Source organism: Gossypium raimondii, chromosome 2, assembly GCF_025698545.1.
Source record: "Gossypium raimondii isolate GPD5lz chromosome 2, ASM2569854v1, whole genome shotgun sequence".
NCBI classification, from domain to species: Eukaryota; Viridiplantae; Streptophyta; class Magnoliopsida; order Malvales; family Malvaceae; genus Gossypium; species Gossypium raimondii.
The window spans coordinates 11,430,053-11,440,784 of NC_068566.1; the positions used below are offsets into that span (position 1 = coordinate 11,430,053).

Consider the following 10,732-nt stretch of genomic DNA (forward strand, 5'->3'; position numbering starts at 1 on the left):
TTGTATAAAGAAGAAAAAAATGAGTTTGAGTTAAATAATTATAATCGAAATATAATATAAAATTAAATTAAAATAAATTTAGAAATAAGTAACGTAAATAAAATGAGAAGAATAAGAAAGGTGTTTGGAAAAGACGAAAGGGTGAAAGTAAGCAGCAAAAGTAAGTTGAATGGGCGGCGCCAAATTTGAAGCATGCAAGATATTTTTTGGTTGCATTAAATATCCCCCAACTTTGACCTTTTTTTAAGGGTAAATTTAGATTCAATGATTATAAAAATTCAAGCAATGCATGACTTTCCTTAGCCTATAAACAATAGCTGAAGAATTCCATTTTAATCGCTTGCTTCATTCCATCAGATTGCAATGTATAAAAAACTTCAACAAGATAACAACATCGTACAGCTTCTTCTTGAATTATTTTTTTATGAGGTTAAAATAGTATTTTTTATTTTTATTTTTAGGAATTTAATTCTTTTATTTTTTTAAAATTTTAAAATTTAAGTTTTACTATTATTATTGTTCAAATTATTTTATTAAATTCAAGATTCTTTTAGTTACATGACTATTTAGTGAGTATTTTTTTAAAATGTCGTATCAATAAATTTAACAAAAAAATTAATAGTGTTAACAAGAACCTAAATTTTAAAATTTAAAAATAAGATTAAATATAAAATATAAAACTATTAAAAACTAAAATTTAAATTTACAAAAGAGTACATATTTTGAACTTTTTATTATTTGTTTCATTTCGCATCCCAAATTGCTTTATTTAGCAGCATACTGTTACATTTTAGTTATATTTTATAGTGCGGAAAGTTACATTTCTTGCAATATATTATTAGAATATCTAAATCCACTGACTATCCGAATTTGATGTCAATTTTTAAATTTTATTTCACAAGCATTTATATTTCGATACCTAAATCCAATTCATGTAAAAGTTAAGGAAATTTAAATGTCTAAATCTATACGGATGATAAATATTCAATAATTAATATCTAGGTAAAAGTCAAGCATGTATTTCATGATGAGAAGCATCGTGTTCAAGAAAACTTTATCTGAGACAAGGTTTATCCCAAGCTATTGATTACTATTGAAAAGGCAAAAAACCACAACTGGGATTAAAGGCTATTGAACAACTCATTGTTGATCAAAACAATATGTGCATTTCAGGCATGAAATATAAATGGAAATCAAGCTAGTCCCAGGTTTACTCATAACTAAGCTTGGAGCATAAATTAAACCCTGTATTGTTCTAATTTTATCAGATGTCCCCGAAGCCACGGAGCATAAATTAAACTGCTACTCACTTCCTGATCAATTTGGGATGAAGCCCGTCTGTAGATGTCTTCCAGACATCTACAACCACATCGCGTAGCATGTCAAGTACCTCAGACAACAGGGACTTTGCATTCAATCAAGTTCACTCCGAGACTATGGACAAATTGCTACAGGCTCTCCTCCATTTCGTCTGGTATAATTAACTTTTCGATGGCAGCCTGCCCCATAAATAACAATTTACACAGAATGGTCAGAAACAGAATACCAGGTACAATACTTATTTCCTGGTAATAATAGTATTATGTTAATTGGTATCTCTAAGTGTGTTCTAGGACTGCAGCACGCTCTGCCAGAAGGGATCAGATGATTGATTCCCTAGAAATGTTCATAACGTGTTATTACAATATGAAAGTTAATCCTTTCTGGATTCATAAAAATCCAACTTCATCCCCAAGGGCATTGACTGTTGTACAAGGGTCTCAATCAGATGACCATTTACAGATTCATAACCAATAGAAAAAGCACCTTGAAATCTCATCTTTGCAAGAAAAGACCGTATCAGTCAACCAGAAGGATTCCACTAATGATCAACGTTATTATGGTCACAAGAATAGAATTAGAGAAGGGATCATACTTCATTCATTCACATCGTATATAAAAAATGCAACAGGAAAAAATAAAACATGCCCTAGAAAAAGGGAAATTTGGAGATATGAAGAAATAAGAAAAATCATTTCATACAACTAGGTTCCCTATTTCATTACATGTATAATATGTTATACCAGTGATTAGAAGGTAAAATATGCTGCATTCATAACCTTCTGCAATATGGTTGGACCAAAAAATGATATGAATATGAACCTAACACTGGGATGGAGTGTGGTCATTAAATATGTTCAGGCTTTGAACAGGTATAAGTTGATTAAAATTGTGAAAATAATTTATATAATTTGAATTGCTATGCACACCAGTGGATGAAACAAGGAAAGCAACATTTCAGAAACAAGCCACATTGATGTCTAAGAAAGAAGAGGATGATGAACATTACCTCTATTTTAGCAACATCAACTATAGATGGTTTTAAGTCCAAAGCAATTCCAAAATGAAGCATTGCCTTATCATACTTTTTATTCCGTTTATAAATTGCACCCATCAATGCATAAATGCAACTTTCACGAGGGGTGCACTCTTTGAGTTCCTCCAAAATTTCCAAAGCTTCATTCAACTTTCCAAGTGTCACCAGCAGTTTTGCTTTGCTGTACTTTGGAAGTGGATTTTTATTGTCAATGACAATAGCTTTCTCCATCATCTCCAAAGCTTCCTCACTCCTCTGCAAAATGAAAAAAGAAAACAAAAACATTTGTCAATTGCACAAGCATAGAAAAACAAGACTCCACTAGTTCAATACTTCTATCTTTTAAACATTACATATTTGATTTACGGCTTATTATGGGGATAAACTTAAATGCTCGTTAGAGAAGATGCATAAGAAGTTATAACAGTTGTCAATATCACAAGCAACAAAAAACACCAATAGGGGGCAGCCAGTATCATAGACATATAATGTTTAAACAGATCAAACATTTGTAAGATGCACAGTTTGAGCATTGGACAACTGTTCAATGATAAGAACATATTGTAGTCACGGAGTCCTAAGGTAGCAAAAAATGATAGGTATAGAATGATAATATAGAAGTGGTCAAACCTTTAATGCTTCTAAAGTGGTTCCTAAATAGTACATGATAACTGATGAAAGAGGATTTATCTGATAAGCCTGGCGAAAATGGTGCTCTGCAAATTCAAACTTCTCTTGGCGGAGATAGATCATCCCAAGCCCATACCAGGAGTTATAATGTCTTGCATCAACATGAAGAGATGTCTGGTAGCACTCCACTCCTTTTCCATAGTCCTCCATGATAACATACCTGAAACAATCACTTGATCAGAACCCCTTTTTCTTTTCTTCTTTTCTTTAAGTTTTTCAATTAATTGAGATGAGTCTAAAAACCATTCTCAAGTGTAAGACCATACTCATGACCAGAAAGAGTGTGAGCATATGCAAATCTAGAATTCAGCTGCACAGCTCGCTGAAAACTTTTTAGTGCACTTTCATGATCCTTCTGCAAACTATAGCAGTTCCCAATAGCACACCTGCATTAGGCATTCCATAATTAAAACCATCATGCATGACAAATTCATTTGATAAGATGTAGTTTGAGGATGTAGGAATACAATAGAAATGCACTTTTATCCAACGGATAAACTTCTAGTCCTATTAACACCACCACAAACCACTCCCTGCACCCCCTAAAAGAAACACACACAGATTGCTAAAACATGTTTTCTTGACTGTAGATAATGAACAAGAAAATTAATGGTCCAAACAAGGTAGTCATCTTCAACTACAACAGAAAATCTGAAAGGAAGAAATACTTGGGAATAAATTTGAACGAAAACAGCAGAAAAATGCTTAGCTCAGACATGCATGGGGTTAAAAATAACATTATTTTAACTATTTTACAGGATCATAGAGGTCTATCGAAGTTACCATGTTTGTGGAGCAAAACGATCAACTAATATCATCTCCTGAGCTAAGTATTTCAATTTCATATCTTGTTTCAAATGCTGCAAAGAAAAAATAAAACATGTGGTAAATGCAGACAAAAGTAACTAAATATCAAAATATCATCATTTATTTTCTGCCACACAAATGGAGCTCATAAAACTATGTCCGGCAGAAAGTAAGTTTTTTCTATCCAACAACCAGACTGCATAGCCTCCTTTCCTTTATTTTAGGTTAGCCATCATTAAGTCAACTTTCCATCCTTGCCATAAAAATCATGAAGCTTTTCTCTGTAGAAATATGGGCGTTTCTAAAAAAAAACAACTTGAGGTCTGATATTTGCGATGAAATCAAGTATAACTGACGAGGAGGGAAGTGGTTTTTGTTGTCAAATGATTTCTTATCAAATCAAAGATTCAAGGGTGTCACAACCTATAAAATTCTCCCCTCTATAAACTTGGTAGTTATTTCTGGACTGGGATTACTTAACTCTGCACCGCAGAAAGATAATAACTTTGCAAAAGATAAGGTTTCAGAAGGAGAATGAAATATAAATTGGCAACATGGAGCAGTTTCTTACTTTGAGTATAAGGCAGAAACTAAAGGGTTTCAAATTGCATATAAAATTGAATAAATTTGCATTTTAATATATACATTGAAGTGGCAATCAATGAATGATCTATCTCAAAGATAAAACATGGTTAAATACAACTCACATAAAGAACTGTGGAGTATACATCCATCTCTTCCAGATTGTAAGGAGATATTTGGCGCGCAAGACTAAAGGCATAATCAGCATTTAAGTAATCTACTAGCTCAAAATATGCTTTCCCAACCTAAAATAAAAAATATTTCAATGTCTCAAAAACTTGAAATTTGCAATGAAATACTACAACTTCTAAGCAAGGATGAAAGCAAACCAGAAAAGAAAATTTCAGTTTACCATTCTCAAGGAACTAAAATACTTGTTACTCCCTTTCAAAAGCCAGCAGATATAAACAAAATATAGATTCACAAAATGGAGAGCTCAGGTACAACACAATCACCTGGGAAAGAATCCAGCCTGTATTATACTGCTTTGATGAGAGCTTTTGATAGACATTTAAAGCTTCCTGTAACATCAATAAGAAAGTATCCCCAATCATTTTTCTACGTTATAAAAATATGCACTCAAGCTCACTATTTAGGATAAAACATGTTTTAGTTGACGGAGCAATACCTTACATCTAAACATACACAAATGCCTATAGCCCTCCCCAAGAGTTCTCAGGAGTTTCATTGTATCTGAGATACCAGATTTAATTGTTGCACTATCTGAGATAAAGCTGCTCAGTTTTGTATTTTCTATCTCATGCTGAATGGATTTAACATCAGTCGTCGAAGATAATGATGATGAAGTTGCTCCGAACTCTGATACAGCAACCTCATAAGTTTCCAACTCTGATACAGCAACCTCATAAGTTTCCAACAATTTCCCTACAAATGACATCAAAGTGTTTGAATTTAAAAATGCAATAAAAATGCATAGAAGAAAAGATGAAACATGAATATTTTTTGACATTATGCAACATATCAAATTAAATTCACAGCTATGCCTGAAGTTAAATGTGTCTAACATATAAAATAAAAACTAACCATAATTAATCAATCAAATATTTTGTTAAAGAGGAACTGAATAAAAGAAATTGACCTTGACAAAATGTTGAAGAGCAAGTCTCAGAGCTTAATTTAGTTGAAGCATGCAAACTTTTTGCTTTATTTTCTGATCCTTGTGAGGTGTTCAAGCTTCTCTGCCCTGCAGCTAATCTAGCACTTCTACGAAGTCCTGAATCGAAAAATAAACTGCCACGAATCTTCAGAGTCATAACAGAAGAGGCAGCACATTTTAGAAAAAAAAATTAAGGGGAGAAGCATGGTGTACTTTAGCAATGTTAAATAATAATAGAAAAATTAAAACAATTAAACTGGAAGAAACGCCCCTAAGAAGCAACAGAAAAGTGCATATATAAGCCTAAAGTAGATTCTAACAAGCAAAAGGCTAGAAAATTACAAAGACAATTAAAGATTTCATTCCTACGAGTTCAGAATGTTGATGTAAAAGTAAAATTAATGGCATAGTCTGAGTCCATACAAAACCACAAAACAAAAACACTCCGTTCAACCATCATCCTGCACTAGCACCTTATTCCAAGTTTCAAAACAACCAAAATATAATAAAATAAGATATAAGAACTGAAAGAAAACAGACAAAACAAGCTCAATATAATAAAGAGGAAAAATAATTAGCATCTGAAAGAAAATCAGAAAACAAGGAGAGTAGGGGTTAACAAAACTAGTAAGATTCTCACTTAGGTTTAAGGGATCCATAGAAAGGAACAAGTGGCCTTACAACTTAGGGATAAACAGTCCCCACACCACTGCCCAATAGCCATATCATTTTCTGAATATACTTCTTTCCTAATTCAGCAAGCTGAAAGCAAAACCCCTACCAAACCCATACACAAAAAACATACATTCGCTCCTAAGATTTTATTTATTAAATACATAAATGGATTTGAATTATTTTAAAGGTTGCTCTCAACAAGACAAAAAGGTTTTGATGCCTAAAGGGCAAATCCTGTATGTGTGGCAAAAGAGAAGGTGACTTTTTAATGTCAAGGGCAATCCTAGATATCTAGATTTTTTCTTCATCGACAAAATGACATATAGAGATAATTAATTAATTATATTAGATGATGTAAGATTATGACTTCAATATTATCAACACAAGTTGCATTACATGCAATGTTCATGATGCAAGCATAGGAGAAACGTGACTCCTAAAGAATGTAACAAGTAAAATTTATTAGGAATGGTTGAGCCTACGTTTAACAAACAAATGGAAATTACTATTAAAACTAAAGGAGGTAATAGACATTGTCATAGGTAAATGCATAAACACAACCTGTGCTGATTCATTATCACAAGCAAATTTCCTTCGAGCTTGAGTACTAGATCTTAGAGAGTCTTCACTTTGACAAAGATGTATGTTTCTAACTAGAGGTGGTGGAGCCACATCTGATATCTTAAGAGTGAAAACACAGATCTCAGAAACATGTTCAACATGAATACAGATAAATAACATATGCATATGAAAAAGTAAGAACATAACTGATGCTGCAGAACCTAACAGACCAGCTGCTGTTAGTCTATTACTACATGCATTGTAAATAACCATACAAGGATTTAAGCAAACGTGTCAAATTTCAAGTAACTAGATCATTTATAATTTGAATCAGCCAAGGCTTCTCATGACATGCAATTTGAATGAGTAGATAAATGCTGCCATCTTCTTTGCAAACGTGAAGCTGTGTAAGTGATATATCTTTGAAACTATAAAATCAATAATTCCTTGCATCTGAACGGATAAATCTTTTCTGCATCCCAATGTCTCTGTTAAAAGTTGCTAATATCAATTCTAAATTTTAAAATGTTTTCATTTTACCTACAATGTCATATTCTGAAAATCATGGTTAAGAATGCCCTGAAATAATTTGCACGCATCCAAAGCATTCAACCAAGTTGCTTTTGAAGAATTGATGCCTCCAAGAGCCTGCAAATAGTAGTCCTAAAATCCGAATACGCTACTAAGTTGAACAGAGCAAGACTATGTATGACAAGCTTGCTTGCCTAGAATATGCTCACCAGATTAACTATAAAAAAAGATGCAGTAAATCAACTAAGCAAATATAATATACATGTAAACCTACACGCACACGATGCTAAATCACTAAACAAGTTAGAGCTAGTACAAGGATATGAAATAAGTATTTCACAACAATTCAAATAGATTAACTATTTAATTACCCAAAAATGACTTACTTGTGTGGGAACAGGGGAAGGAGTACTTGAAAATGATGTACTGCAACAGCTGTTTTTACTTTGCCTAACAGCTCCTGTTAAAATAGGTCCTCCATGATTATTCTCACATATATCTCTGATATTGTTCCCTTCCCTTTGTTTTAAATGGCTTCGACTCAAATATTCTAAGCCAAATCTTTGAGAAGAATCCGAGCTATGATCAGTATCAGCTATTAGTAAACAACTTGATGCATTGCCTAGGTAATGCTCTTGAACACAAGGAACAGTTGCATCACCAAAGCAAACAGCAGCTTCCTCTGCCTCACCTGAAATAAATACACTTAAGCCTTGTCAACAACATGTTAATTAATGATTATGCAGATAGATACCTACAACTGAAAATTATAGTTATAAGTTAATTGTAACACTACACAGACTCTGCACAAGTATTTATTCTTTTTCTTATCTTTCTAAGGGAAACTTTGTTAATATTACAAGGAGAAGAAAAAAGAATAAGGCCAAAGCTTAAAATTATGTAATCTTTCTGACTTAATCTGTACAAAAATCACTGACCTAGCATACAAAGTTGCTCGTATGCTGCCCAAAACAAAGGGTCAATTGACAAAGTCTTCCTGAAGTGTTCAATAGACTTGTTCTTCCTATCAGTGTCCCTGTGGAGAAAAAAATACAGAACAAAGATATTGTAGTGAAGAAAGAGAACGACAATGAGAATATAGCAAGCCAACACAAGTAACATCCTGCCCAAATGAAAAGGAAAGTATAACATAGTATTAAATGCCAATTCTGTATGAATAAACCTGGCCTCTCTAGAACAGCTTAGACTCAGTATGATTCATGGCTATAAACTTGGCACATGAACAAACTAGCTCAGTATTTAGTGTAAGTGGATTAGTCAGGAATGCTAATTCAATTACAAGCCAACAGTGGTTGGTTTATCTAACGTAAAAAAAATTTATCATTCGAAGTAAAATTGAAAGTTCTCCCAACTAATTAGGAGGAAAATGTGCTGTCCATCCAATTCTCCTTGGAAGAAATTAGGAAGGGAATTTTCTGATTTCAGGGTTACTTTCCCATTGAAACTGTACAGTCAAGGAAAGCCACTAATCTAGTGAAAGAGAACACTGCAATGAATGCTAGGCTTACCATACCAGTACTACTATAAAGCTTGGAAAAATGAGAAGAAACATAAAACATAAAAAGCAAGTGGCAGAAAAAACCTATAAATAATGCCGAGAAGATATTGCACAGCAGCACCATTTGGAACCTACATGCATGTAACAACAAATATGATCATGAAATTCAAATAAATAGCCAATAAGCAGATACCGCAAACCACCCTTTTCATCATTATAATCGACTTCCAAAAGGTGATCACATACCTCAGCACATAGATCTTTAACAGGCAGCAATGCAGCTTCCGCTTCACAAAAGAGATCCATTTCTAAGCACGCAATTGCAAACAAGTAACGAGACTGAAACATTTGCATACCTTGAAATCAGGACAAATAAACACAAACATCAATTCAAAATACCAGTATCATTCCCTAACATCATTAAAAAGAGAAACGAAAATGTTAAAGAAAAGTAGTACCTTTAAGAATGTAATATGCAGAGTGAGGTTGATTATTATTCAAGTAACATCTAGCCAATAATTGTAAATTCACCTACAGTAACAGGAAAAATAACACATTTAAAGTTTCGATTCAATTCCAAGAACAAATAGAATAAAAGAAAAGGAAAACAATTGAAGAATGGAAAATAAAGAGGAAACCTCGGAAGGAAACTCAGCGTAGAGGCGTTCGCAGAGGAAAACGGCGTTTCTTCGCATGTATTGCTCCAGGCTTTTCTCAACGTAATTCACCAATAATGCCTCCATTTCTCTCAGTCAAGAGAGAGGCGTAGCGGTGGGATTTTATGGTGCGTTGCTATGCGTTGGCCTGAACTCTTTTTGATCCTACCTGAGACAACTTTACAGTCACAATCTGACAAGTCACAACGAATCGGATACAGTGAGAGGGCGGGGAAGGTTATTATTATTATTATTATGGTAAATTACACACATAGTCACCTAACTATAAAAGATTTTCATTTTAGGTATTAAAAATAAAAATAAAAATTTATTTTAGTCACTGGCTGACATTCATTGGAGAACTTCGATGAGAAGCCCAATGGAAAAGTCAGCAACATCCTCAGACAAGTGACCAGCAGTGGTGACGGCCGGCATTCTTTTAAATGTTCCGCAAATGTCTCAAAATTTTAAGGACTTTACCTAATTTACATTAAATTAAAATTTTGAGGACTAAAATTATAATTTTTATGAATAATAATGACATGGATTTTACTTTAATTACATAAAAAAGAAAAATTCCCCACCAAAACGATTGAACTATATAAGATGGATGCTTAAATTACAAACATTTTATTTTGGATGTCTAAAATGAAATTTTAATATTCAATTTGATACTCAAATAAAATGATATCAAGTGGCGTAAGGGCAAAGCCAAAACAAATTTCGAGGCAGGGGATTGCAATTATGTTATATATTTCTATGAAGCTAAAATATCATTTTACTATTGTATTAGCTTATATTTTTATAGTTTTTAGATCTAATTTGAAATTTTATTATTTTGGAGAGTCAAGTTATAATTTTAACATATATTAACATATAAATTTATAAAATTTAAGAGTTCTAGAACAAAAATTTTCAATTTTGGGGTAACCTTCACCTACAAAAGTGGTCAAATGAATATTTGACATGTGTGCTCTATTAAAAGAAAACATAGGTACTTAATTGGATACAAAACTCAAATATCAAATCAAATATTGAAACTAAACTCAAGCACTTAATTGAGATAAAAAAACTCAAGTATCAAATTGAAAAACTCAGATACCATTTTGAATATTGAAACCAAACTTAAGTAGAATTTTTTATAAAAAACTTAAGTATTAAATTAAATATTTAGGTTTAACTCAAATACCAAATAATATGTTACCACATTATTATTATTTTGACAAGACCTATGTGTA

General features: G+C 32.6%; 1 protein-coding gene across 2 annotated transcripts; it reads right to left on the bottom strand.

The window, feature by feature from the left end:
• Window positions 1-995: 995 nt before the first annotated feature.
• On the bottom strand, window positions 996-9,793 carry LOC105788029 (cell division cycle protein 27 homolog B). 2 transcript variants are annotated; one of them, XM_012614708.2, is made up of 16 exons: window positions 9,477-9,793; window positions 9,297-9,369; window positions 9,085-9,194; window positions 8,923-8,969; window positions 8,258-8,355; window positions 7,706-8,010; window positions 6,789-6,908; window positions 5,535-5,697; window positions 5,064-5,320; window positions 4,891-4,956; window positions 4,561-4,680; window positions 3,830-3,906; window positions 3,313-3,432; window positions 2,987-3,206; window positions 2,330-2,611; window positions 996-1,499 (listed from the first exon to the last, which is right to left on the bottom strand). In XM_012614708.2, exons 1-16 carry the CDS (start codon window positions 9,579-9,581, stop codon window positions 1,449-1,451), a joined length of 2,214 nt encoding a protein of 737 aa, XP_012470162.1. In that variant the 5' UTR covers window positions 9,582-9,793; the 3' UTR covers window positions 996-1,448. The 2 variants fall into 2 exon arrangements, with proteins under 2 accessions (XP_012470162.1, XP_012470164.1); XM_012614710.2 differs by lacking the exon at window positions 6,789-6,908 and having other exon boundaries at window positions 9,477-9,791.
• Between the last annotated feature and the right edge of the window lie 939 nt (window positions 9,794-10,732).

Excerpts from the sequence above, each read along its gene's own strand:
- LOC105788029 (XM_012614708.2), bottom strand. The coding sequence starts at position 9,581 with ATGGAGGCATTATTGGTGAATTACGTTGAGAAAAGCCTGGAGCAATAC. Across the intron at positions 8,356-8,922 it reads CTTCTCGGCATTATTTATAG|GGACACTGATAGGAAGAACA; the intron begins GTTTTTTCTGCC and ends TTTTCTCCACAG. Across the intron at positions 3,433-3,829 it reads CGTTTTGCTCCACAAACATG|GTGTGCTATTGGGAACTGCT; the intron begins GTAACTTCGATA and ends TGCCTAATGCAG.